Source organism: Hippopotamus amphibius, chromosome 7 (assembly GCF_030028045.1).
Source record: "Hippopotamus amphibius kiboko isolate mHipAmp2 chromosome 7, mHipAmp2.hap2, whole genome shotgun sequence".
NCBI classification, from domain to species: Eukaryota; Metazoa; Chordata; class Mammalia; order Artiodactyla; family Hippopotamidae; genus Hippopotamus; species Hippopotamus amphibius.
In genome coordinates, this window is record NC_080192.1 from 133,863,810 (window position 1) to 133,889,872 (window position 26,063).

The 26,063-nt window shown below is 58.2% G+C and overlaps 1 protein-coding gene across 1 annotated transcript; it reads left to right on the forward strand.

The window, feature by feature from the left end:
* Positions 1-3,559: 3,559 nt before the first annotated feature.
* On the forward strand, positions 3,560-24,929 carry SDC1 (syndecan 1). Its single transcript, XM_057740953.1, has 5 exons — positions 3,560-3,907; positions 22,284-22,365; positions 23,111-23,589; positions 24,196-24,331; positions 24,467-24,929. Exons 1-5 carry the CDS (start codon positions 3,842-3,844, stop codon positions 24,634-24,636), a joined length of 933 nt encoding a protein of 310 aa, XP_057596936.1. The 5' UTR covers positions 3,560-3,841; the 3' UTR covers positions 24,637-24,929.
* Positions 24,930-26,063: the final 1,134 nt, after the last annotated feature.

The window sequence follows — 26,063 nt, forward strand, 5'->3', positions numbered from 1 at the left end:
GAAATGGTTCACAATAAGATGATTAACGGTCTTTTAAAATGCTTCATAATGGGAAGTTACTCTGAAAAATGTTCTATCATCTTGAAGAATGCCCTTACATGCATCTGATACTCTTTAAGAACTCAAAATATTTAGCAGATGTGGCACTGGTTCCCCCAAATCAAAACCCCTAGAGGGTTAATCTACACCCACACTGGTATGCAAGCTCCCCTTGCCAGTGCTGGCTTCATGAAGGCGTGGGACCTACTTCAGGTCAGTGCGATGGGAAAAGTAGTGTGTGGGGGGTGCGGGTGGCGGTGGGGATGGGGGGTACTTCAGGGAACTATTTCCTTACTCCTAAGAAAGACCCTAGGAGAAGGTAGCCTTGTTTCTGGGTGTGGCTCTCTTAGCTCTGATGGCTAGAAACAATGCCGCCATCCTGCCACCTTGTACATGCAAGAAATGTCCTATCATTCAAGATACTTGAGGGGAAGCTATTAGCTGAGGTTGAAAGCATCTTCACTGATTCAGTAAATAACTTCTAATTTAAAAAATTAGATAAGTAATATGTATATTCTAATTGTAAACACTTAAGAATATAGAGAAAACTTACAAAGTTAGCCTTCACACTCCCCATTCCATTTTCCTACCCTAGACCTTTTTTATTACATACATATGCAGTCTATGTTTACATACATGTTTTTGTTTTAAGAAGATTTTGGCCATACTACATACAGATCATTCTTTAAATTGCTCTTTTTACCTAAGAAAAGGTTTTGAAAAATGTTCCATGGCAGGACTTAACCATCTTCTTAATTTAAAAAAGTGTTGTATAGTATTCCATGGTGTGGGAATACCCACATTTATTTCACTTTTCCTTTATCAATGAACATTTAGACATGCCTCTTTGGGCACTGGTGAAAAATATTTATGAAGGGTGAATTCACTGAAGCAGAATTCCTGAGTTAACGGATAAGTGCATTTTAAGTTTTGATAGATCGACGTTGACTTGCCCAGAGAATGTTTGTGCCAGTGTAAGTGCCTAATGTATCAGAGGGGCAGCCCCATGCCCAGGGTACCCTCCCCACCCCCACCCCACACACACATACAGCTGCTGGCCTCTTCCTACCTGCTCCCCTCCAGCTGCCACCCCGGTGGCAGCAGCTTGCCTTGCTCCCGGAACGAGGCCCTGTGTGTCCATGGGAAGAATGAGAGAAATGAGGGGAGGAGACACTGGCCCTGCCTTCCAGAAACTTTCTTTCCCTTACAGGAAAAGGAAGCAACATTCAAGGCAGTTAGTGACTCAACAGGGATGATATTAAAAATATTTAATACCCCGTATTAGGAACACAAATCAGGACAGAGGCCTTGCCTTAGTGCCTCCAGATGGGAGGCTAGAGGCCCTCTGCTTAGCCAGACATTAACCCTTCAGTTGTCAGATTCAGGAAGGTCTGGGGGGATTCCAAGGAAGGGGCTGATGATAGTGTAGACGGAGTGGCCACAGCAGTGCATGTGGCCCGACACCCCCGTGGCATTCCCAGGGGCCGTAGGGGATCTGAGGAGGCACCCGTCCTGGGTACTATGGGTCTCTGAGAGAGCTTTGTGGAGGAAGGGATTTTCTTGTAGAATTTGGGTTGGGAGGAGAAGCAAGCAGGCCAGGAATCCGCTGGGTCGAGGCAAGCCCTGACCTTCTACTTCCCTTCTCTGTGTGGAGGCCCCTCCTCTTCGTAATCTGCCCAAAGAAATGTACGTTGATTTGGGGCAAATTTACTCAGTTTGAAAGAAACAGTGAACTGGTGATTTTCATAATATAAAAAGACTCCATCAAATGCTCCCTGACCCTAATTTTCTTTATTTTGTGCAGCAGAGAAAGGCAAGATTCCAAACTGACCTACTTTTCCTCCATATGGGGCTCAAAGGGCTAGAGACCTGACTTGAGACCATGAGCCAGCCCCTGGCAGACACACTCATGGTCTTCTACTAAAAGGGCCTTTTACCCTTGGAGGAGCCCCGCCTGGTGCCATGCTGTTGGACGATCCTTGAAACCAAGGCACTAAGGGACCCAGCATCAGGCCCCAAGAACTCAGACGAGGATCTGCTGTCCCTCATAGACAGACCCAAGGACACTGAGACCCCAAAAGGGAGAGCTGCCTGATGCCAAACAGGTGTACAGAGCAGAGGCAAAACCAGGGCTGAGTGCTGTTTGGGGGGGGATCACTTTTTAGTGGTCTGATGGAGGAGCGGCTAAGATGGGGACCCAGGAGGTTGCTTAGCTCACTGGCAAACCTGCAGGATGGGTGGAGAAGAATACAGGGGCTGCAGCCAATTGTCCCTACTTGCAAAGCCCAGGACCCAGGAATGTTTAATCCGTTTAAGAGAAACACGGCAGACTGCCCAAGAGACCAAGAAACCTCAGGAGGCCTTTTTGGTTTTCAGTTCTGGCCAATCGGACTGGCCTTGTCCTCTGCCTGGGGCGGTTGGGTGGGGAAGACTCCATCTTTGGTCTCCAGGTCCAAGGTCGTTTGGCACCATCTCTCCTGCCTACCAGATTGCCCGCAGAACCTCCGGGTGCTTCCCTTTTTCTTTCCCTGTAGTGGAAGCATGGAGTCTTAACCATTGGACCCAGGGAAGTTCCTCCCTCCTGCCTTTCCTTTCAAGGCCATTTTCACTACACCCACGGGCCTTCCATAGTCTTTTTGTGCCAAGGTTCCAGATTGGTGATGGAAACACTGAGGTCCAGGGCCTCTCATGAAGGAGCAGAAACCTCAGTGGTACTTCTCAGACCGGCAGGCCAGAGATCACCTGGGCACAAAGCCGTTTATTTTAATTTTTAGCTCGAAAGATGAAGAGAGAGAGCATTATTTTCTATAGAAAGACACTGAAAAGTCCTGTCTTAATTCACTCCCCCCGCCCCGCCCCCGCTGGCAGAGGTGACCGGCCATTCTTAAATTTTTTATTTTTTAACAACCCCTCCTGAGCGTGTCCAGCTGTTTAAAGTCAGGCCCCGAGTTTCCAGCGCTGGCAGAAGGCGAGCTCACGTGGGAACCTGTGCTGGGGGCAGAGAGGGAGGGCGCAGAGAGCCCCATCCGCAGCCAGGGAAGGGTCCGTCGGTGTAAGGCTCCATCACCTCGGGGTCCCGCACAACCTCAGAACGTGTTCCTACCGGGATCTGGGAGTCCCACGCACCTGGAGGGCGCTCCGTGTCCACTCCCAGAGGGCGCTGCAGACTGCCGCCCACAGTCGGCAACCAACTACCGCCCCAGCCGCCACTATCCCGGGCAGAGCCTCAGTACCCTGGGCTGGGGCGGAAAGGAGTGCGCCCGGCCCCCGCCACCCGGGAACCTGAGAGCAACTTAGCTGAAACGTCGGGAACCACGGCCAGCGGCGACCTTGGCTCCCAAGGTAAGCGAGGCTCTGCCCCGGCACCAAGGGCCGGGGGCGGGGCTGGGGCCCCGGGGGTGGGGCGTTCCTGGAGGGGGCGGGCCGCTCAGGGGGCGGGGTCCTGGGGGCGGGGTCCTAGGGGGTGGGGACTGGGGCTGGCCCGGAGACCTGGAGAGCTGGGGGTGGGGGGGCCAGATTTTGCAACGGCTAAGGGCCTGCGGGTTTATTATAAGGCGGAGCTCGGCGGGAGAGGTGCAGGCGGGAGCCGAGCTGAGCCGAGAGGAATCCAGCAGTAGAAAGCAGATTGCAGCCGGCGGATCCCGCAGCCCTCGCCTGGGACAGCCGCGAGCTGGACATCGCTCGAGGAAAGCTGCGCGCAGCGCAACCCGCGGAGCCGACCCGGAGCCCTGCGCAGTCCGCGCCCCGCGGCGCAGCCCTGATCCGCGCAGCTCGCCGCGCTCCAGCCGCCGGTCCGGGCAGCATGAGGCGCGCGGCGCTCTGGCTCTGGCTCTGCGCGCTGGCGCTGCGCCTGCAGCCGGCCCTCCCGGTGAGTGCGGCCCGAGGCCGGGCTGGGAGGCGGTGGGGAGCCCGAGACTGCAGAGCCGCAGATGCCGGCGACTGCACGTGGAGGGGGAGGGGAAGCGGGGACTTACCTCCTCCCGCGCTGGCTCGGCGGGCCCCGGTACCCGGAGCCCCGAGATCAGGGCTTCTGCCCCAAATGCCTCCGCCGTCGGGGGGTGCCACGCAGGTTCCGCCTCTCTGGGCGGGGGCCCGGGGCGCCCCGAGGAGCGGAACCTGAGCCGGGGCCCCGCGTTCAATTAGATAGAACGGCTCCACAGGCGAAGGAGCCCGCCAGTCTGCGGCGGCGCCTGGGGTCACCGGCTCCCACCCGGTCACCCTTGGCACCGCGGCGGCCGGGCCCCCCGCCAGTGACCCGGGGGGGATGCGGTGATCGCGGCCACTACGCCGCGCCCGCGGACCCTAATTCAAACCAGACCCGCCGAGCCCCGGCTCCTGGCCCCTCTGGCGGAGGCAAGTTTGGGCTCTGCGGAGTCGGCGCGGGAGCAGGCGGGCGTGTTCGCTGAGGCGCCCCAGCCAGGGCTGCGCGGGGGACGGGGACAGGAGGGCGGAGGTGGGGTCCTCGGCTGTCCGCTGGCTGCGCGAGAGGAGTCGGGCCGAGCTGGTAGCGGGAGGTTCCGGGGAGTTGGCCCCGGAATGAAGCGACCCGCAGGAGCCCAACTTCTGGGCTGCCGAAGTTGTACTGCCCGCGGAGGGACGCGAGCCGGCGCTGGGCACGGCCGGGGCGCGCGGGCGGCTTCCCCGCGTGCGGACCCGGGAATGGCTCTTCCCCTCCCCCGGCCTGGCTTTGTGCTGGAGCCGCGCGCAGGGAAGGCGGGTCGCTTGGCCCGCCCAGTGGAGCCGGAGGAAAAGGGGGACAAATGTGGAACCCGAGGCCGGGGGGAGGCCTTTGGGTAAGACTCCAGCATCCACCTTTGGCGAGGGGTGGGTCCCCTCTCAAGAGGGACCTGGCCGACAAAGAGCATCCCGAGGGTCCCCAGAAAGTGATCTCCCTCCCCAGCCGCCGTCCGCTGGCCCGCCTTCCCCAAAGGGGGCGCTTTGTTCTCGGCCCCTGTAACCCTTTCCTGGGAACCGCCCCGCAGCGCCGTCCCTAATGTGAGCTGGGACCTGGGCTGCCGCCAGGTGTCAGCACTGGCCGCCGGGTGCCCGCGTCCCCCCCTCAGCCCCCGCACGGTTGCTAGGGTCCCGGGGTCCTCCCCCGCGGGCCAGGTCGGCCATCCCCGGGGATGGAGAGGGGAGGTGCGGACCGAGGGGCTCTTCCCCTTCCGGAAGTGGCAGTCTCTGGCCGCCACATCTGGACTTCCCTAGCTCTGGCAAAAGCAGGCACGTGGGAGGGGAAGCCGCGGCTGCCGGGCGTGGGGACTCCCGTCCTTCACTTATAATGTTTTATCTGGAAAAGTGTCTCAGCCATGCCAACCCTCCGTAAGCGGGTCCCTCCGTAAGGATAGTAGCTCCCAGTTATTGAGACCCTTGGGGTGTTTTGCAGGGTCTGGCCCGGGTGAGGTGTTTTTCAGGCTGATCTGCGATGTGCCCTCCTTGCTTCCCAGGTGACTGCTGCGCTTGGAAACATGTTGGAGTCCAGGAAAGGGTCCCTGATGCCTCTTGAATTGCTGATGAGTTGGAATGTGTGCATGGGGGTGCCCTGCCTGGGGGAGATAGGATTTCTGAGCTGGGTCTGCAGAGCACTCCTGGCTTTTAGGTCCAGGAAGTTGGCATCTGGCCTCTCCTTCACTCTTGAAGAGCGTGGCTTCTGTGGGATTCACGTGGCACCTTGAACCCATAGTTAATACTCTGGAGAAGAGGGTAGAGGTGTTTGGCTTACCTCCCTGGCCCACCTGGCCTTTCCTGGCTGCCCCATTCTCTCCGGGCTCCAGATGGGACCTCAGCAGTACTCCACCTATTTCCAACCAGAATCAGGGGGGGTGGTGGTGGTGGTGGTTCCTTTGCCTGCCTTAGGTGAGGCTGGCATTCCTCTGAGCAGGGATCCCAGGGTGCCTTTGAACACCGGGAGGCCGATGGGGTTAGAGATTCTCTGTGGGCCATGTTTCCCGGAGTTTTTCTGTGTGCTGGGAAGGAGCAGCTGCTGCATTTTTTTTTTCTCCCCTAGAAACTGTGATACATTATGGAAAGTGAGGGCACTTGAGTTTCAAGGGGGAAAGGAGGGAGGAAGGGAGGCTCATTAGAGCTGTGGTGCTGGGAAGGCTTCCTGGAGGGGGTACTTGAAAGCACTAAGCTTTGGGGTCATACTCTGGTTCAGAAGTTAGGGGATTTTTGTTTTGTTTTGTTTTAATAAAGTTTAGTCTGTTTTCTCTTTCCCAGCCCTGTCCTCTCCCTTTTATAGTGGCTGTCCACATTTGGTTCAAAGTGGGGGCATAAATTACCTTCCCAGAGCCCTCTTCTACCCTCTTCCTAAAAGAAATAAGGCGGCAGGATTTGCTGAAATAAGAGGTATCCACCGGTTGCAGAGATCTGTCTTCTCCCAGGGTTCACTTTGGCCCCAGTGGGAAGCAGGTCAGAATCCCCTGGGGACCAGTGAGGTAGGGTGTGATCCTGGGCGCCTGACTTGGGACAAGGGAAAGCTGCTAGGGCAGGAGCTTGCTCAAAACCACTCCCAAGAGATGAGAACAGCTTTGTCAAAAAAGGTTTCTGTGTAGTTGCGTGTGTGTGAGATTCCCGTGGTCTTTTGTTTCTGCCATGCAAGAAAAATTGCCTGTTCTGGAAAGTTATTTGCTGTTTTCCTCTCTTTCTGTCTTCTCTTTCTTGAAAGGCATAAAATCCCTTTTTGCCTTAATTATGGGGGCCAGTAGAGACATTTCCCGACGGCCTGGCGGAGTGGGTGGGGGCTGGGGGAGGCACTAATTGCCTGGGCCCAGAGCCTCCTGGAGGTGATGTCACTCCTGGCTTGAGCTCCACAGGGAGGGTGGGGCTGGTTTAAGTCTCTACCTGTGGCTCCTGGTGGGTTCCAATAAAACCTCATTAACCCAGATTGGTGGGGAGAGGGATAAGAAAGGGAGGGAGAGGAGCCTGGAAAGAATTCATGAAAAGCTGGAATTTTGGAGTAGTTTATAGAGGAATCTTTTTTATTGCAGCAGAATTTTGGATTCTGAAATCCCTTGAGAATGGGGTAGGTATCCTTGGCATCCAGGTTTTTTCAGTAAGCTAAGAACCCGTATTACCCTGAAAAAAATATTCTTACTTTGGGCAGGGGTCTCTGAAATATTTATTTCCCTTCCTTTATTAACAAGAGTCCTAAGCATAGTTTAATCCTCGGATGCCAGGGTCCTCACAGCTGTCACCACGTTAGGTTATGGCATTTGTCTCCTGGGTTTATTGAGCTCTGAAGAGCAGAGCCTGGGGCCTGCTGCTCTTAGGTTGGTACACTTGGAATTCTGGTTTGTTCTTTTTTCCTCTTCCATCCCTGTCTGATAGCGGCCAAAAGAGACATTTGTGGGCCTAAGTGTAGCAAGCAGCTTTTCAGTTCAGTTCTAACCGGCACTTTTCTCTAGCAGTACTAAGAAACTAGTCAGATTTGTCAGAATTATTTCTAAGACAAGAGTTTTTGGTGCTGAGTAAGGGTCTCACCTGTGAGCCATGTTCATGGTCTGTGATACACGGAGTTTGTGCCTTCAGAGACCCAGCTGGGACCTCTGTGGTGCCCAGATAGTACCTAGAATAACAAAGAGGCTGTCAAGGGAGGTGCTTACGGGCTCCCTAGGGGAACAGAGATCAGTGACCTTTGGGGCAAGCAACTGACGATGACCCCGTGTTCTGCGTTTTTCCACCTGGCTGAAGTTGTAAGTGACCTGCCAGTCGCAGGTAGCCTGGACCCGGCAAGGCTAACTCGTTCTAAGTCCTGGTTGGCAAGGGTCCTCGTTCTTAGCTGGGGTCCTGTCTCCGTCTTTTCACTGTGTTTTATTTGGGTGACAGCACACCCATATTGCTTGGCAGGCCAGAAACAGCTCTGGGTGAGGTAGAGCTGCGGGATTGGGTCTCTGCTCTGCTCCTGATTTACCACATAATCTCAGGCGAGTCACTTCACTGCCAGGTTTTGATGTCCTGTGTACATCTGACATCATACCTGTTCTCCTTGTCCTCATTCTGTCGTTTGCATATTCATTTCATAACGGAGGTGTGAAAGTGTTCGATAATGAAAACGCCAGAGGAAAGTTAGCCGTCCGTCAGTAGAATTAGGATTGCCTTTGAGCGCCTGATTGAGTGCTCGTTGCTTTTCCTGCATCCTTATTTCGTGTTTACTCCAGACCTTTCCCGTGTATGTCATGGTGTCGCCATTTTGTGGATGGGGCCTGCAGAGGTGAGCCCCTGCCAGGGCCCATCGTGGAAGAACCAGGATTGTACGTACACGTGTGCATGTGTGTGTGGTGTGAAGAAACTGAAGGACTGGCAAGTCTCCCCCCCCGTGAACCCAGCATAGGAGGCTGGCTGAAACCTACAAGCCTTGCCCTTGTGCGTGCCCCCAGGGCAGGAGCCAGCCTGCACTGACTTTCATCGTGGGCCCTGGGGAGACATTTGTGGAATTAGCAGATTCTTTTTTAAGCCTGGAAGGCGGGCACTGTGGCCAGGGGGGCGACCAGAACCCAAGACTCTTGGCTCCTGTGCTGGCCTCACCTCACACCCCCTTCCATGCCAGGTCCTTCTGCCACTGCGAGAGCAGCCATGTGAGGAATTGGTCATTAAATGATTTCTAGTTCCGGAACCCTGGGATTTTTACAGAACATACGATGTCCTGATTTCCTCCTTCTTTTCAGCAACGAATTTTGGAGTCTTGGGTTGAAAGCCGCCCCTTGAGGGCCTGCGTAAGTGTGTCTAGAGAGAGGGAAGGGATTAACGGAGTCTGTGGAAAGAGGGCGTTTGGCGCCAGGATCCTGCACCCTGGAAGAGGTTCAGCGCGGTGTCATTTCCCTCTCAGCCGTTCCAGCAGAGGTTGGGCTTTAGATGGGAGGGTGCATTCTGGAGCCTCCCTCTGAGCAGCCGTGAGTGCCCGGCAACGCCGAGGGAGGACAGGTGAGGGGGCAGGCGTGTGGGCACCCCCCACACACACGCGAGGAGGCACGACCCTGTGCTCGGGGTCACTTCAGGGACTCTGCAACTTCCAGCTCCAGGTGGACATGGGGGACCCCTCCATCGTCCCCCAGGAGGGCTAGCTTTATCTGTGTCATGTTACCACCTCTGCCTGTGCTCAGGATGCTGACATTGGGTAAGGAGTCAGCAGTAGGAAGTCCCCTGCATTCCCAGGTCCAAGGCAGGGGCACCTGGTCAGCTCCCTGGGGCTCGGTACCTGGGGAGGTGGGGTACAGAGGAGGGAGTGGCATGGGGCAGCATGGTCTGAGCTTTCTCTGGAAAAGGTCCTGCTGCCTGTCATGCCATGTGGGTTTGGGGAGCCAGGGTCTGGTGGGGCCACAGGGGTGTGGAGGCATTGGGCAGTCGTGGGGCTCGGGGCCATCGGGTCAGGAGAGGGAAGGCTTGAGGGTCTCTCTCCTGAGTTTACGGCTCTGTGTTCTGCCTAATTGTGTGGAGAGACAGCTCCTCCTCTGGCCTTCAGTGCAGGGGAAAAACTCCTCTTCCCAGGGACTCACCTGAGGGTTGCAGCCCCGTGAGAGGCCATGTGTGTGTGTGTGTGTGTGTGTGTGTGTGTGTGTGTGTGTGCGCGCGCGCACACAAGTGTGGTGTGGTGGGGCCGCTGCCTGGACTGCACCTGTGGCTGGGCTTTGCCTGGCTAGTCCGAACTCGATTTCCCCATTGGGCTTTCCTGCTGGTTAGGCTGCACTCGGAGATTTTGGGAAACCTGGTCACCACCTGTCTGCAACTTCCTCCTCAGAAACCAGGAAGCTGTCTTCCTCTCTCCCTCCCTTGTTAACTGCAGCTCTTCCTCTATCCCTGGCTTTAGAAGTCTGCGGAAGTTATTCCTCCAGACGAGGGAGGGCGGCCAGGACACCTGTCCCTCCTCGTCTCAGTTTAACCCTCCGCTGTGTGACTGCGGCAGGTCAGTGCCCCTCTGCGCCTCAGTTCCCCTGTGCACTCAAGGGGCCCCTCTTCCCTGTTTCAGCTCTGACAGCCATGTGGTCGCAGTGAGACCTTGTCCTGGGAAGGGTGAAGGTGGCACTGGGGGGAACTCGCTGGGGCTCAGAATCCTCCAACATTGTTCCTCTGGGGACTCAAGGGAGCACTAGCTGCCCGAGGGGTCATCTGTGGGGTAGAAGTCATGGCAGGCTGCTTGGAGGAGGTAGACTGAGGGCTCAGGATGGGAACCGGAGGTGAATGGAGGCCCCTGGGCTAGGTCAGGCTGGGGGCCGGGTGATGTGCCCTGCACACGCCCAGGCCTCCTGGCCACCTGCCCCAGGTCCTCTCATCAGCCGGAACGGAAGCTGTGCCGGGCAGGTTGGGGCAGTGGGGCCGGCGGGCGTGCTTATCGATGGGCTCATCTGCGGAGGCACGGGGCCAGCATGTCGGTGAACCCACTGTGTGCGAGGCACACCAGGGCTCGCGGGCCTGGCTTCCAGCCCTCACCCTCTTCGCTGCTGAGTGACTCTGTGCACGGGCCTCTCTGGGCCTCAGCGAGTCCACGGGTGAAATAGAAGCGGGGCTGAGAGGCGGAGGCGAGGTCATGCATGAGGGTGTTGGGGACGTCTCGTGGCTGTGTCACAGGACCGGTGGGCGTCTGGGTGGGGGCTGCCTCTGTTCCTGCGGCCTCAGGGGAGTTGTGCCTCAAGCATGGGGGGTGGTGAAGCCTACCTGGCTCGACCAGATCTAAAGCCCAGAGCCTGGTCGCCTGCCGTGTGCACAGCCCCGAGCAGGTGGAGAAGGGTCCACACCTGGTCCAGGGGCGCGTGTAAGAGAGGGTGGCCATGACGGGACCAGACCGGATGCGGGTCAGTTTGTGCAGACAGGCCAGAGGGGCAGTGCCAGCCGAAGGTCACTCAGCCTGAGAAAGGGTTCATCCCAGACCGCTCAGATCAGGAGCTCGGGCATCTTCTGTGTTAGGGCAGGGGGTCCCCCGATGGAGGCAGCAGGAGTGGCAGAGGCTCAGGGTCCTCCTCTGGGACCACCCTCGGGCTCCATTCGCCCAGAGGTTTTCAGAGACTTGTCCCACCATGTGACGTTGAAGTCTCAGTCTTACGCACTTGGGCTCCCTGGTGCTTCCTGTGGCCACGCTGGCCCTCTTTGGGTGTCTTCTGCCCCCAGCAGCCTTAGGAGATGGGGTCCTGGGGCCTGGCTCAGGGTGAGTGGGACGTGGGGAGGAGGGGAGAGGGTACTTCTGGAGCCCAGGTGGCTCGTCCACCCCAGCTCCTAGCACATGCTGGGTCCCAGGAGGCCTCAGGAGGACGTGAGGACTCGCGCTGCTGTTGCCACGTCACGTCCGATGCCCTGGCTGCGTCTGACCTGGTTAGGGACTTGACTGTGTCAGTCTTGTGGCAGGAGCATGGAGTTTGCACGGGCTCTTCTTTCCAGTAGCTTCTCAGCATCCTGCTGCCCACAACGCAGTCCGGGGCCTTGGAGTCCCATCTTCAGGGAGTGTCCTAGATGGACATGTGATCATGTTTGGGCTTGCAGGGCCCCGAGCTGCAGGGTGTTTAGGAGCCTCTGAGACTGTGGTAGAGGCTGAGGTCACTCCAGCTTCTCCCAGAGAAGGGCACTGGTGACCGCACTCCCCCAGGACGCGGCAGGGGAGAATGGGCCCACTGGGGCTGAGCTGCCCGTGCCTCTCCTCCCCACCCCCCACAGGCACCGGGGAGCAGGGCACAGGGGTCTGAGTGGTGAGCCTAGGTGCAGAGTTTCCCTGGGGCAGGCCCAGTAGTTGTAAAGTCCTGGCAAGGCTCAGGCCAGGAGGCCGGCCCCGAGGTCTTCACAGTGACCCTGAAGTAGTGGCCGAGGCCCCCTGGGTTCTGGGAATTGTGTGAGGAGCAGAGCGCCCCCAACCTCACCCCCTCCCCATCCCCCCTCTGTGGAACAGGATCATCCTTCCAGAGCCTCCTCTGGGGGCTGGGCATCTGGTGGGTGCTGTGGTCCAGCGCTCCTCGCAGTGTGATGGTGGCAGCCTGAGCCTGAATGTCTGAGTCTGCCTACCTGTGGGGTAGATTCTGGGTCCCATCTGGGGTCCGGAAGCCTTGGGTCTGGGCAGATGAGGTGGGGTAAGAACTGGCTGGCTGGTCTGCCTGGGTTAGTCCCACCTGGGGCTGAAGCAGAGAGAGGTGTTGTGCGGAGGCCAGAAGAGCACAGGACGTGGAGTCTGGCCAACCCAGATCAGTACCAGGCTCCCCCACTTCCTCCCGGAGCGCCTTGGGCATGTTTCTTAACCTGCCTCGAAGCCTCAGTTTCTGCAAGCGTAAAATGGGAGTTTTAAAGTCCTGCTTCAAAGGGCATTTGAAAAGATCCTGTGAAATAATCTATGTGGTGTGGTTGGGAGCCTCTTCCTTTTTTGGGCTCTTCGGAGCACGTCTGGGAGAGCTTTGGGGCTGACGCTGCTTTGGGAGTCCCCCGGGGAGAGCCCCCCTGGCTGTGACTGCGGGGAGGGGCACAGTCTGACCTGGCCCTGGTGTGCAGTCGTCACTCAGTGTGAATGGCCAGCTGGTCTTACCCCAGTGTGCTGACGTAGCAGGGCCTGCAGACATGGCTTTTGCCCCTTCTCAGAAATATGAGCCTTCCTGGCAGGCCAGACTTTGCTCGCCTCTGCCTAGCCTCTGCCAGGGGCTGGCTCCTGCCCCGAGGAGGTGTGGGCTGGGCTGGCAGGCAGTGGGAGGAGGCCTGGTGAACCCAGACGCGGGGGCACCTGGTGGGGGGGGCGGGTCTCAGGCCGGCTGGGCGGGCCCCCCTGGATGTGGGGGGACCGTGGCCGGTGCACAGAACTGCAGACTGAGGGGTGGCGTGGAGAGGGAGCGGAGCCAGGCTGCAGGGGGGAGGGTGGCAGGGGGGAGGGGGAGGGCCTCGCCGGGAGGGCCCCACCCCAGGGTCCTCCTTCTTTCTGCACTTTCTCCTGGGCCGCCTCCAGTGGACATGATGGCTGTTTTCTTCCTGAGGGTCAGAGAGCCCGCAGTCCTCTCTGTGACGGGGCGGTTAACTGCATGCTTGCTGGAGCGAGACTGCCTGGCCCCAAACCCCCTCTCTGAGCACTTCAGTGGCTACGTGCCCTGGGACAGATGACTTGTCCCCTTTGCCTCAATTTCCTTATCTGTAAGATGGGTATGGTACTAGAGTCTAAGGTTATCATGAGGTGTAAATGAATTCATGCAGGTAAAGTGCTTAGACTACTGCCTGGCACACAGTGCTCAAGACATATTAGCTGTGAGTACTATCTGCCCCTCCCCCCCCAGGGTTAATTCAGATATTTCTCTTTTTCACGTGACCCCCAGCCCAGGTCAGATCCTTGTGTTCTTCCTTCTATCCCATGACTGTGCTGAGGCCTGGGCAGGTGTTAGGGCTTCTTCCCCTTTGAGCTCCTAAGACTGGAGCTGTATCTCTAGTCCTCCTTTTAACTGCCTTAGCATCTACGGTGTGCAGAGGCTCCCAGGGCCTGGGCATTTGAAGCTGTGCGAACCTTCCAGCCATGAAGAAGCCACTGGACAAGGGCAGGCTGACAGCGAAGGGGCCTGGGCTGCTATGCTTCTGATTGGGCAGGGGTCCCACCAGTAATCTGGGGAACAGGCCCAGCCTATTCAGATCTGACCTTCACAGGAAATTCTGCTTTCTATCACTCAGGCCGGAAAGTACCAGCTCCACTCTGCCACAGGACCCTTTCAAGGACACTCTGACCTTCCTATGTCTCTGTCTAGGCTCCAGCAGCCTCACTGCCTACTTGGTCTGAATCGTACTTTATCCCCGAGGCAGGTTTCCAGACTAGCCCATTATTCTTGTGGATGTGGGAGGTGAAGCTGTGTACACCTGTGGCTTAAGCAGGAGCAAAGGGAATTTCATGGTTCTTTCTTGGGTATGGGGTTGGCCGGCAACAACGTTCTGACACGGGTTAAAAAATGTGCTCTTGGCATCTTTTGGCCTCCTTTTTGTAGTCCTTTCCCATCTTCCAAAGCTCCTACCCATCCCCAGTGTCCCAGGTCCAGAACTACCCTTCCCCCATAGAGCTGATGTCCGCTGTAATGTGAGTGGCTGGCACCCCTGAGCCTTCCCAGAGGCATTTTCTTCTTAAAAGGGATACTCTGCAACTGCACGGACGCTGATGGGGAGATTCGGGGGATAAAGTGCTCCCCCTCCCTCCGCATACACACAGCTGGAGCCCTGACCGGCTGCAGGTGTGTCAAAAGCTGCAAGTTTCTGCCTCCTTGAAACTTGAAGACACTTTATTTAGCCAGAGCAGGGGGAGGATGTCTCTAGAAGCTCATATGCCAGAGGTGTCAGGCCCCCAAGCCAGGAGGAATTTGGAAAGTAATCAGCTAGAGAGCAGCTCCAGGGGCCCTCATGGGGGGGTGACTGGGGGATCCTGCCATGAGCTTCTGGCCTGAGCTGTCTCGTTGGGACAGCCAGGGCTGGGGTGGGGAAGAGGCTCTGGGGGCCTTGGCTGCTCCTTCTGGCCCCGTGGGTTGACACTTGCCATCTCCAGAGTCACTTTGCTGTGGGACATCTCCGGCACCCTGCCTAGGCCATCACCCCTTTGGGAAGCCGAGAGGGATGAAACCGAGTCACTGTACCCCTCCCCCCACTTGCCATCACGGGTCCTCCCCCCCGCTGAGTACCATGTTGGTGGTTGACTGTCCCTCCAGGGTGGGCCTTGACTCCCAAGGCACAGACTTGGGACTCAGAGCCCCCTTGCCACTTCTCAGCCAAGCCCCTGTGGTGCAGAAGGGCAGCCTGAGGCGAGGTCTCTTCAAGATCTTCCAGTAAGTTGGGAATAGAGCCCGGGTTTTGCAGTACCAGGTCTGCTCACTTTCCCTTGGCCACCCCTTGTCTGGCTCCCAGGGCAGCACCGGGCACAGAGGCTGGCTGGGCCGGGCCTGGAGGCTTTGCTAAGTGCCCGAGTGGAATCCTACCCTGTCTGGCCCAGGTTCTGGCAGGTGGGAAAAAGCAGAGGAACTGGTCTTCCAGCTCCGTGGCCCCACACCCAGCCCTCAGCTGGGCCTGGTCTGAGACGAGTCTCGGCATGCGGGCAGCGAGGGAGGCGCCAGCTCTCCGGGGGCGTGGGTTGGTGGCAGCTCGGACCCGGCTTGGGCATCGGGGCTGGAGCTGACTTCCAGAATCCCCCTTCCTTCAACACAGTCCTGGGCCCTGGGGTACTCGAAGGGAGAAGGGTTCTGTGACCTTGACCTCCAGTTTCCCTTCTGAAAGCCCTGACACCAGTGCCCTGGGAAATGCTACTGCAAAGGGTCTTTAGGCCAAGTACAGATGGGCCCTGCACCCCGGCCCTGCCCTGGAATCCCCCAGAGGAGTGAAGTCTGTCTCCTAGCGGCAGGGTGGTAACAGCTGAGGTGGGGGTGTGTGTGGGGGGGTGGAAGGAGTGCCTAGGGGGTCCCCTGAAGGGGGCTCCTCGAGGGCCCTGTTGGTGCCCTCACGGATGCATGTTCTCAGGGTGAGGGCAGAAGAAGCCCCCTGTTCCCTGTCTGTCTGTTCCTGGGCCCCTCCCACCTTGGGCCGTACCCATCACCCCTTTGCAGGTCCCAGCTTGACTTGGTTCTTGGTGAGCTGATAAATTACGGTGCCTGTCAGGCCGGAAATGCTGATGCTGCCCTGAGCCACCGGTGGGGCCCCTCCCTCCTGGAAGTGGAGGGGCTTGGGGGAAGATTTCAGGGTCTTGAGGCCAAAGCCAGGAGATCTGGGCCCCTCAGTGGCCTAAGCAGGCCACCCTGGCAGCTCCCAAGTTTTAGGAAAGAAACATTCAGAGAGGAAATGATGGATTTCCTGGGGCAGAGGGGAGCCTGGTGTCTTCCTGGGCCCTGGTCTGCGGTCCCGCCCCTCCCGCCCAGCCCCGCGTGGCTGTCTGTGGCCAGCTTCTCACCCCTGCGCTGGCCTCGCTGGTAAAGAACTGGGGCCGCAGATCCCAGCCTAGCCTGTTAGAAAGAACCCTGAGGGCGTTCAGGGTTCGTCAGCTAGGCCCCTTCTGTTGTCCAGGTGGGAACCAGGTCCGGAGAGAGGCAGAGAGCTGCCCAGGTCACCCAGCAAGAGAACCTAGCGCAGGACCTCAGCCTGGGGTGGCCTGCCTGGTCAGGGCTCTTTGCCCCCTGGCATCCTTGGCTCTGGTCCTTTCTCTGAGACCTTTGATCCAAGATGCTTTTTGGGTTTGGCCCACTTGGCCCCTCAGGTCCGCGCTTAGGCCATGTTAGCCAGGGCTGAAAGAGGGGATGCAAATAATCCCTCAGATGAGGGAAAGAAGAGGCATGAACCCCGCTGCTGCAGGGCACCAGGGCGTTTGGTGGGCCTCAGGAGGGGCGCTGGGTGTTTGGAACATTCTCTTCCCCTGCCACCTCTGGGCAGGCAGCTTCCCTGGGAAGATGGCACCAAGGCTCTGGAGCTCCTGGTCCCCTTCCCCTCTCTGTTCCTTGGCCTCATTGGTGGCGCCCCTCGAAGAGTGCGTCCGCAGCTCTGCGCCGCTCCTTTTGATTTCTGCCTGGTCACTGCATCAGGCCAGCTGATGGGACGAGAGCTGCCTGGAAAACCAAAGAGGTCCTGCTCAGCCCCAGGTAGGCAGGACGGAGCCTAAGCCCAGCTTCAGGACAGACAAGTCTTGCTTTTCTTTGTTTCCTGCTTCTTGTGCTGCTGGGAACTGAGCGGTTCTCCCAGCTTTGCGGTGAGGCCTCTTCGGCAGGCTGGGCAGGCACTAACTATAGTGTACTAACTATAGAGAATGGATGTGTTAGAAGTGTAGAGCTTTCTTGGATCACTTTTCCCCTAGGGCTTGTTTTCAGGGCTACTTGGTACCTCTTCTTTGGACACTGGACCTGAGTGGGGGGTCTCGCCTCCCCCAGGCCAGTCTGGGTGAGGCCTTTTCCTCTCCAGACTATTTTTCTCCATGTGTAGTCTGCAGACCACCTACAGGAGCTGGAGCCTGCACCATGCAGAGTCCTAGGCCTTTGCCCCAAACCCACTGAATCAGCCTTAGGGATGGAGCTCGGAAGACTTCATCTCCAACAGTGTCCTGGTGATTCTTAGGGACCCCAAAGAAGAGAGCCCCCAGCCTGGATGCAGGTGATGGTGTAAATGTCACCTCTGCCAGTTTCACATCCTGATACACAGGCTGGGGTTCTGTAGCCCAGATACCTCAGCTCCTGAGAGTTGTAAGTCTGGGGGAGGGGGAATCAGCTCTTTTCCTTTAGATCCATAGATCTGACCAAGAAACGGGGTGGGGGGGGGGGGAGGCGTAAAAAGATTTTGAGAAAACCACGAATCTTATTTAAGCCTCCCGAGGATGCCTGCTGTTGTATGGGGTTTTGGTGGGATGGAAGCGAGGAGTGTTTATCCTGGTGTGATTTGACTCTTCAGCCTGGGCTCCTGGAACCGGGCGGGGTCCCCTCTCACCCCCTGCCTTCACCCCTAGCACCAGCACCAAGTGAGTGCTGGGACAGGCTGTGACCTGGGCCCTGTGATGAGGGCAGCATTCTGCCCTTGTGGCTTCAGTGACTGGGCTCCCACCGTGGCAGCCAGAGCTTCTGTCGCCACTCCTGAGCACGGCAACCAACAGATACCTAAACCTCCCCTTCCCACTGCTCCGCAGAGGCCGCCACCCCACCGAGGCCTCAGCGCTGCCCACGTTGTGACTCAGGGCCGAGTGTTGCTGTGACCTCTCCGGGGTCTGGCTGGAGGCTCCACCGTCCGGCCCTGGTGTCCCCAGTAGGATGACCCTCTGTACCCCAGCCTGTGCAGCTCCCCCTTCCAGAAGCCTCCTGGAGTGGGGGCTGTACTCTGGGAGCTCACCAGGTCTAAGACCAGACCGTTTCTTACCCTCTCTTCTCCTGAAAACCTCTGGACGATGGTCCCCTGAGTTTTGACGTTGAAGACCCTCTTTACTATCAAAGTCTGTGACTTTGCACGATATTGGACTTTTGGCATGAACCTCAGCAATACGTTTTAAAAGATTTGTGTTTGTCCATCACTCAAGTCAAGCAGCGGGTAGCACATTAGTGATTGAGGGTGTGGGTTGGAAACCACAGATCTTCAGACCTGGTGGCTAATGGTTGATGGGGTGGCAGGGGTCGGGGACCAGACAGGCAATCCTTCAGTCAGCCAGGAGTTAGAAGCCCCTCACCTGAACGTCGCTGAGATGCCCACTTGGTATCCTGACTTGAGACCCTCCCAAGGAACTTTCCTGTTCATGCCCAAGGTGTCTTGGAGAGATGCTACAACACAGCCCCAGGCCCCCTGGGTCAGCCAGGCCAGGGGTCTGCTCAGATGGAGGTGGCCCTCCAATGGCCAGTGTGGGAGGAGAGCTGGCAGGAGTGGACTCGAGACTGTCTTCTTGAAGCTTCTTTGCCAGCCCTCTGCCCACAGACTGCCGGGAATGCTCTTGGGAAGGGCTGACAGCCCGGTGAAGACCCTCAGCCCCCGGTAGCCCTGCCCCTGGCTTGTCCATGCCCTCCCCTCTCCACCTCTGAAGCTGGGCAGGGGCCGGCATTTTGGTCTCAGCCGCTGGGCAGGGGTCAGGAACTCTTACTCGGTGAGGATGGCATGCTCATCCCATAACTGCTGGGGCCTGCAGCGCATTGAGGAGACTTAGACGAGTTTCCCTAAGACAGCTGGACCATCAGGGAAGGTGGTCCTTCGGGGCAGGGGAGAGGGAGAGAGATGGCAGGTGGGGGGAGCCAGCGCTGCCCACAAGTCTGCGGATACCTTACTGCCCGGCGGTGGTGGGCGAGACCCTCACCCTTATCTCCGGGAGATGCTGATCTCAGCCCTGCCTGCCTCAAATCAAAGGATTACGGTAGGAAAGGGATAGAAAATGTTTCCAGTGTCAGAGAAGGCCTCCCTCCTTTCACACTCCCTTTCCTGCTTCCTCAGACCCCTGACCCTAGGTCCTCTCTCGGGGGGTTCTCCGCACGCCGCCCTGGGTGTGGCCCGGAGACCAGTGTGGCCAAGATGAGATGGGCTGGCCGTTCCTCTCCTGCTCCCTGTCCCCCAGCCTCCATGCATCTGCCCCACAACCCCCACCCCGACCAGAGTAAAACTGGCTTTGGCCTTTCATGCCCTGGGCTTCCCTGGTCTGTGCTGCGGGTGGGAGGGACCAAACTGGCCTTTGCCTTGAGCAAACCAAAGGTGTGAACGTCTAGACCTACTCATAAGGCTTTTGATCCGTTGTATGAAAAACTGATTTTCCTAGGCCTTACAGAGCGTAAAGGGCCCTGTTAAAGGTACAGCTGGCTCGCCTTTGCCTTCTCAGGCTGCTTGAGTGGGTTCCAAACTGGACCAACCCGCCCCTGGCATCCCTGAGTTGTGGCCAGGTGGTCTCAGAACCGTGTCAGAGGCCGTGCCCAGGAGGGCCCCGCATGGGGCCTTGCAGGCAGCTGACCACAAGCTCGTCGTACAGCAGGCCTGCTGGTGAAACTGGAAGTCTCACCCCAAACTCCAGAGTCAGCTGGCACCTGGTGATCCAAGTTCAACCTCAGCAGTTTCTGCTGGTTTCCTCCCCAGGGAGCTGAGAATGTCACAGGAGGTTCAAGCTGGAGATCTGGGGGGTCACTACCGGCCATCCCCTCGGCAGAGACCCCGCCCCAAAGGGGAGAGGCTGCCCTGAGGCCTGGGAGCTGGTTTCAGGGGACAAAGTGTTTGCTTAAGAGCTTGTTGTATAAACAAGATCGCAGAGGGATAAGGCCGCCAAGATGAGGGAACAAATTGTTTGTAGGGACTGGGCAGATCCAAAGTCTTATCTGGTCCTGAGAGAAGCCCTTCTCTTGGGAAACGGCTAACCTGTTGGAGCCTCTCTGTGTAGGTGAGAGGCTGGGCCTCCCTGGTTTCGCCTGCGTCTTGGGCGCTGCCTCCAAAGTGGACGCGGTCCTGGTGCTTTGTGTCCTCTGCAGCCCTCAGTGACCCGTCGTCTGTGAAGCAGGGTCTGGCCCCAGGGACCCTGGCTTCGGCCTCACGGGACACGGCTGAGGCTGGTGTGGCTGCAGCCCTGGCCCCTGCTCCAGGTCCAGCTTTCTATCCACGGGTAGGAATTGGCATCGCCACCTAGGGTCTCTTCCAGAGCTGCGAGGGCATTGGGCCACGTGAAGGGGGGTCTCGGTGAGGGTGGGTTGGTAGGGTCCCCTGAATGCTTGCCCACCTCAAGCTGCCCTGCTGGAAGCATCTGCTGTGGGTCTAGGGCGGGAGTATGTTAGGGCGGGGGTACCCACTGTGCCTGCCCGGAGCAGTGTTCTTTGTTACAGAAGGGGGTAGGTTTCGGGGAGGCGAGGAGCAGCTTCGAAGCTCCGTGGAGCCAGGACAGGTGTTTGAAGCGCCACCTGGGGACAGTGTGGACAGGATGTGGCCTGGGGTGCAGGTGGAGGCCAGGGACTATGACTGTGCCTTGTGGATGGGCCGTAGCAGCTCAGATAGGCCCTGCTGGGGCCAAAACCTTTTTCTTGGGGGGCGGGGGCAGTGGAGAGGGGAGGAGGTACAGTGTGGGTTTTGTACTTTCAAAGGAAGCTCAGTGGTATTTCTAGCCTCACGGTTTCTACACGTGTCTGAAGCTTCCCTCTGACCTGGGCCCTCGGATGGAGCCCCCACCTGGTCCAGCTCTGCCTCAGGAGGCCAAAGGTCTTGTCTGTCCCTCCCTGCTCTGCTCCACTCAGGAGGGAGGCCTCATGGCCCATGGCCAGGACCCGGCAAGGCCTCTTGGACTGAGGAGGCCTGTTCCCTGGAGCCCAGCCTCGGGTGGGGCCTGCCCTCTGAGAAGTCTGCACAGAGCTGCCTGTGAACTGGCTCCCTCCTGCCCCCTCCTCTGAAACCCTACCCATCTCCATCCCACCTCGTCCTAGACAGGCCCCAGAATCCTCTTCCCCACGCCGAGTGGCTCTAGCTCCCCAAATCAGAGCAATCACCACCGTTGCTGGGACACTTACTGTGAACCAGGCTCTGTTAGCTCCTTTTTGTGCGTAAGCTCATTGAACTTCTGCAACAGTCCTGGGATGTAGATATTACTACTGTCCCCATTTTACAGGTGGGAAGACTGAGGCCGTAAGAGGTTTACTGATGTCTTCAGGGCCACTCAGCTAGTAAATGGCAGAGGTCAAGGGGTTTGCAGAGCCCATGAACTATGCTGTCCTGCTTCTTCATTTGTTCTTTGTTCTGGCCCCTGACTTGGGGACTGCAGCATGTGGTCATTTGGGTCAAAGTCTTTTTGCCGAACATGATACTCATGGCTAATTTTCCAGCCACCTGGCAGCTGGGTCCTCCCTTCCCCATCTGCTCTCCTGGAGCCAGTGTTAGGGGTGGGGGTGGTCCCCCGCACCACCGGGTTCCTGCTCAGGCCTGCTTGGCTGTGTGTGGTGTGTCCTGCCTCCGCCCGGCCCCACGCCCTGGTCCTGCTGGCACGGCCCCAGCCTCAGGGCCTGGGTATATGTTTGCACTCTGGCACCTGCAGCCTCTTGGGCTCGGCCAGGCCGGCAGCATTCCTGGGGCAGCTGTTTGCACACAGGGCCCATCCCAGCCTCACAGACCATTTGCCTCCTTAGTGCAGGGCCCCCTCTAGATCAGCCTCATCTATCCTCACCTGATGAATGCCCTGTCCGTCCTTCCCCAAGTGAGTCTGGACCCAGTTTTTCCTGTGGATGAGAAAACAGGCTGAGTGTGGGGAGGAGCATCGTGGCCAGGCCTGGGGCTGTCCTGCGTGGGCAGGCCTGCCTCAGCACAGACGACTCGCCCCACTCCCATCCCGGCCCCTCCCCCTGTGGGGCCCTGGTATCTGCACCCGGTGCTCAGCATGCCTGGAGGCGGCCCTCCTGGAGGCAGGTGGTTGTGATGTTGTTCTGGGGCGCCCTTCAAAGCCCTGCTCTTGGACCCTGAAGCTCCCTGGTCAGTGGCCCCCAGGATCTGATTCTCAGTGTAGGGTGGGCTGTGGTCCCGTGGGGGCCGCAGTCTGTCTGCTCCTCTGAGAGGTCTGGGACTCCCTCAGCAGACTGAGTTTCTTGGGACAAGGGCCCCGCCTCCTTTTTGTGTGTCTGCACCCCCAGTACCTAGTGCAGGGCTGCATCGTCCCAGCATTAGGGGGTGTGTGTGGGGGGGGACCAAAGGGCTGCCCAGAGCTGAGGGTTCCAGAGCCACCCACGAGGGCTTCCTTCCTGTGCTGTGTGTAGCGTATGTATTTGGGGGTGGGGGGGCTGTGGTGCAGGACTTACTTTGCTACCTAGGACGGGGACCCCAGAGTAGCAGGGCCCCAGTCAAGGCTCCACTCATATTCTTTTCTGATCATTTTCCAGCAAACTGTGGCCGTAAACGTACCCCCTGAAGATCAGGATGGCTCTGGGGATGACTCTGACAACTTCTCTGGCTCGGGCGCAGGTGCATGGACATGAGGGCCCCACAAGGCTGTGGGCTGGGGGTGGCGGTCATGCGGCCCCCCAGCTGGGCCGGAATGGCGATGCTAGGGAAGCGAATGGGGTCCCTGCTGCTGCAAGGAGAAAACACACGTGGGTGGAGGAGAGAAGGGTGTGGGTTCCACGAGGCCCCGGGGGCTGCCTGCTGCAGACAGACTTGGGCTCCTGTTCTCCTTTTTAACTCACTGGGCAACCTTTGGGAGGTTATTTGACTTCCCCAAGCCTCTATTTCCTGATCTGTACTATGGGAATAACATCTTGACTTCATAAGGTTGTTGGGAACTGTTAGGCTGTGCAAAGCCTAACCCCAGAGCCTAACCTGGTGGGGTATAGATAGATCTTCAATAAATGTTCCCTTGCCTTCCCTACTTCCCCTTTCCCTGGGGGAATGAATCCTTGAGCTGGAGGTGGTCAGGGAGGCCTCCCCGAGGAGGTGCTCTTGAACTAGACCTCAGAAGTCTAGTCATCCAACGGGAAAGTGGCCTAGGTAGAGGCCCGGGAGCTGGGAGGTGAGACACAGGCCTCTGTTGTTGGGAGCCTGAGCCTTTCTGGGGAGAGGGCAGGTGGAGCAGGGAGGGGGCCAGAGAGCTGTGTGTACGGGGATACGGCGTTCAGGCCCCTGAGGATGCCCCCGCCCAGGGAGCGGGCTTGGCTGGTCTTGCGGTTCGGGGGCCTCCCCCACCCCACAAGCTCTGTGTCTGGTCCTGCAGGTGCTCTGCCAGATAGCACCTTGTCACAGCAGCCCCCCTCCACCGGGAAGGACACGGGGCTCCTGACGGCCACGCCCAAGGCTCCAGAGCCCACCAGCCCAGAGACCGTCGCCACCTCCACCTCCATCCTGCCGACTAGAGAGCCGCCTGAGGAGGGAGGGGCGGTGCTCCTGGCAGAGGCGGAGCCTGGCCTCTCCGCCCGGGAGAAGGAGGCCGCCCACCCACTCAGTGAGACGACGCTGCACCCGACCACCCACCGGACATCGACAGCCAGAGCCACCACGGCCCAGGGGCCTGCCACCTCCCATCCCCACAGGGACATGCAGCCTGACCCCCATGAGACCTCGGCCCCCGCTGGGCATGGCCAGCTCGAGCCTCACGCTTCCCGCATGGAGGATGGAGGTCCTTCTGCCACTGAGAAGGCTGCTGAGGATGAAGCCTTCACCCAGCTCCCAGTAGGAGAGGGCTCTGGGGAGCAGGTGGGTGTCGGCCCACTGGCGTCCTCTGCATTTCCTGGGACGCTGGGTGGCCAGTGGGTCGGGTGGCCCCTAGTGCCTGGTGGGGCACAGTGCATGGGGGGGGGGCCCTGGCCTGGTCCCTCGGCACAGCCCACCCCCTAGGCCCTGTGAGCACCTCGTATCCCCACCTTGAAGACAGGGTCCCAAGGTCCCATCCTCCCCCTGCCCCCCAGGGCTGAGTCCAGGGTGGACCGACTAAATATGAGACCAGAGCAAAAGAACCCTTTAAGATCACCCAGGTGCACACCGCTGCAACGAGTGTGAACATTCTACCAGGTCTTACTTTTCATCTTATAGCATCATGGTAATATTACTACTTTACACTAAGATGAGCCTATTTATTTTCACATAAAAACATATGCTTTATATCCTTGATGTGATACCTTTGCCACAGACCAGCAGGGTCCAGTGTGATGTGGTGAGAGGGACCTGGCCTTGGGGTCCAGGAGGTCTGGGCTTGGGTGTGTCTGAGCTGGTGGCAGCGGTGACCAGGGAGGTTGGAAATGAACCTGGAAGCAGCCTCAGCCGTGGCTGCCCCAACCTGATCCCGTCCCCGCCCTCCCCTAGGACTTCACCTTTGATGTGTCTGGGGAGAACGCAGCTGGGCCTGCTGTGGAATCTGACCAGAGGAATGGGCCCTCGGGAGATCCCGAAGCCACGGGGGCCTCGCAGAGCCTCCTGGACAGGAAGGAAGTGTTGGGAGGTGAGTTTTCTCTCAGGAGGGTGGGGCGGGTGCAAACTGCTGTGCTGGGGGCAGGGCTGTCCTTAGCAGCGAGGCTGCCGCTCAGCCCACGCAGCGGCTGAGCTAAGCCGGCCTCTGTCCTCCCCACCCGCCCAGGGGTCATCGCTGGAGGCCTCGTGGGGCTCATCTTTGCCGTGTGCCTGGTGGGTTTCATGCTGTACCGGATGAAGAAGAAGGACGAGGGCAGCTACTCCTTGGAGGAGCCGAAACAAGCCAATGGCGGGGCCTACCAGAAGCCCACAAAGCAGGAGGAGTTCTACGCCTGATGGGGGGGACACCTCTCCCATCCCCCTGCCACTTGCTGGGGCCCCACTTGCCTCTTCTGTGAAGAACTGCAGACCCTGCATCCCTGCCACCACGCCACCTCCCCGGCACACCCAGCCCGCGGCGTCCTGGGCGCACCAGGGCGGGGGGGGGGCTCACCTCTGCTTCTTTGACTTCTGCCTGGAGACTTAGGCACAAGGGCTTTCTCGCATATGACCGACCTTTCCACCACAGCCTGCACCTGGTATCCCACCATGCTGACTCAGTGTCTCCAAACTGGAGCAGCCCCTCCCCAGGCCCAGCTCCGGAGAGAAGGGGACCCTGCTGCTTCGGACCCAGATTGATGGAAGATGCTGTGGCTGAGGGCTGAGATGTCTGTGGCACTTACTGGTAGAGACCGGCAGGCCTGGGGGCATGTCCCGCTGAGTGGCGGGGACAGGAGGTCAGGGTTCCATCAGAATTCACTTTGTTTTGTGGGGAGGTCTAATGTAGATGTCAACTTGTTTTTGCACATGTTTCCTCTAGTTTCTTTGTTCATAGCCCAGTAGACTTTGTTACTTCGGAGGTAAGTTAAATAAGTTGATTTGTTACCCCTCATCCTGCTTCTCTAGTCTACGGTCAGGAGACAGCATCAGGGTTAAGAAGACTTTTTTTGTTGTTTTTTTTTTTTGTTTGTTTTGTTTTTTTTGACTAGGAGAACCAAATCCGGAAGCCAGCCTCTAGACTTAGTTTGTGTATTGTCTCTGAGTTTGTCACTCATGTTTGCAACAGGGTATGGAATGTCTGTTGGGTGGCCCCATTGGTGGGCTGGCCCATCCCAGCTGCCATGGGTGGTCACCTCTTTGAGCAGTCATGTCCGTGGTCATGACTCGGGGCCAGGGCCGTGGCCTGGGTGGCTGTGATGCTGGGGAGCCCGTGTGAGCATTGAATCCTGGTCCCTTGGGCTGGGGATCCAGGAGAGAGGACTGTGAGGTGGGAGAGGTCGCGGTGAGCCCAGAGAATCTCCCATAGACGAAGCCTACCTTTGACGCCATCTCTGGGGGACACTTTCTCCTGGAAGGTGACAAGAGGGGTCTTGGGCACACCTGGCACTGAGCTGCCCCACGAAGGACCAGGGTCCCTTTTGATTAGCTCCTGTGGCCCGACGCCGGGCTGGAATCAGGAATATTCCAAAGAGTTGATAGTCTTTTGCTTTTGGCAAAACTCTACTTAATCCAATGGGTTTTTCCCTGTACAGTAGATTTTCCAAATGTAATAAACTTTAATATAAAGTAGTCATATGAACTCTACTGCCTTTGCTTCTTTTTGTGCTGGTTGAGTGGCTGTGACCAGCCTTTTCTCTAAACGCCAGCGATATTGGGAAACTTTGCTGAAAGCTCTGTACCTTCATCTTTCCCACGGGCAGGAATCCTGGGGCCAGAGTCCCTCT

Excerpts from the sequence above, each read along its gene's own strand:
- SDC1 (XM_057740953.1), top strand. The coding sequence starts at position 3,842 with ATGAGGCGCGCGGCGCTCTGGCTCTGGCTCTGCGCGCTGGCGCTGCGC. Across the intron at positions 3,908-22,283 it reads GCCTGCAGCCGGCCCTCCCG|CAAACTGTGGCCGTAAACGT; the intron begins GTGAGTGCGGCC and ends ATCATTTTCCAG. Across the intron at positions 24,332-24,466 it reads CAGGAAGGAAGTGTTGGGAG|GGGTCATCGCTGGAGGCCTC; the intron begins GTGAGTTTTCTC and ends CCACCCGCCCAG.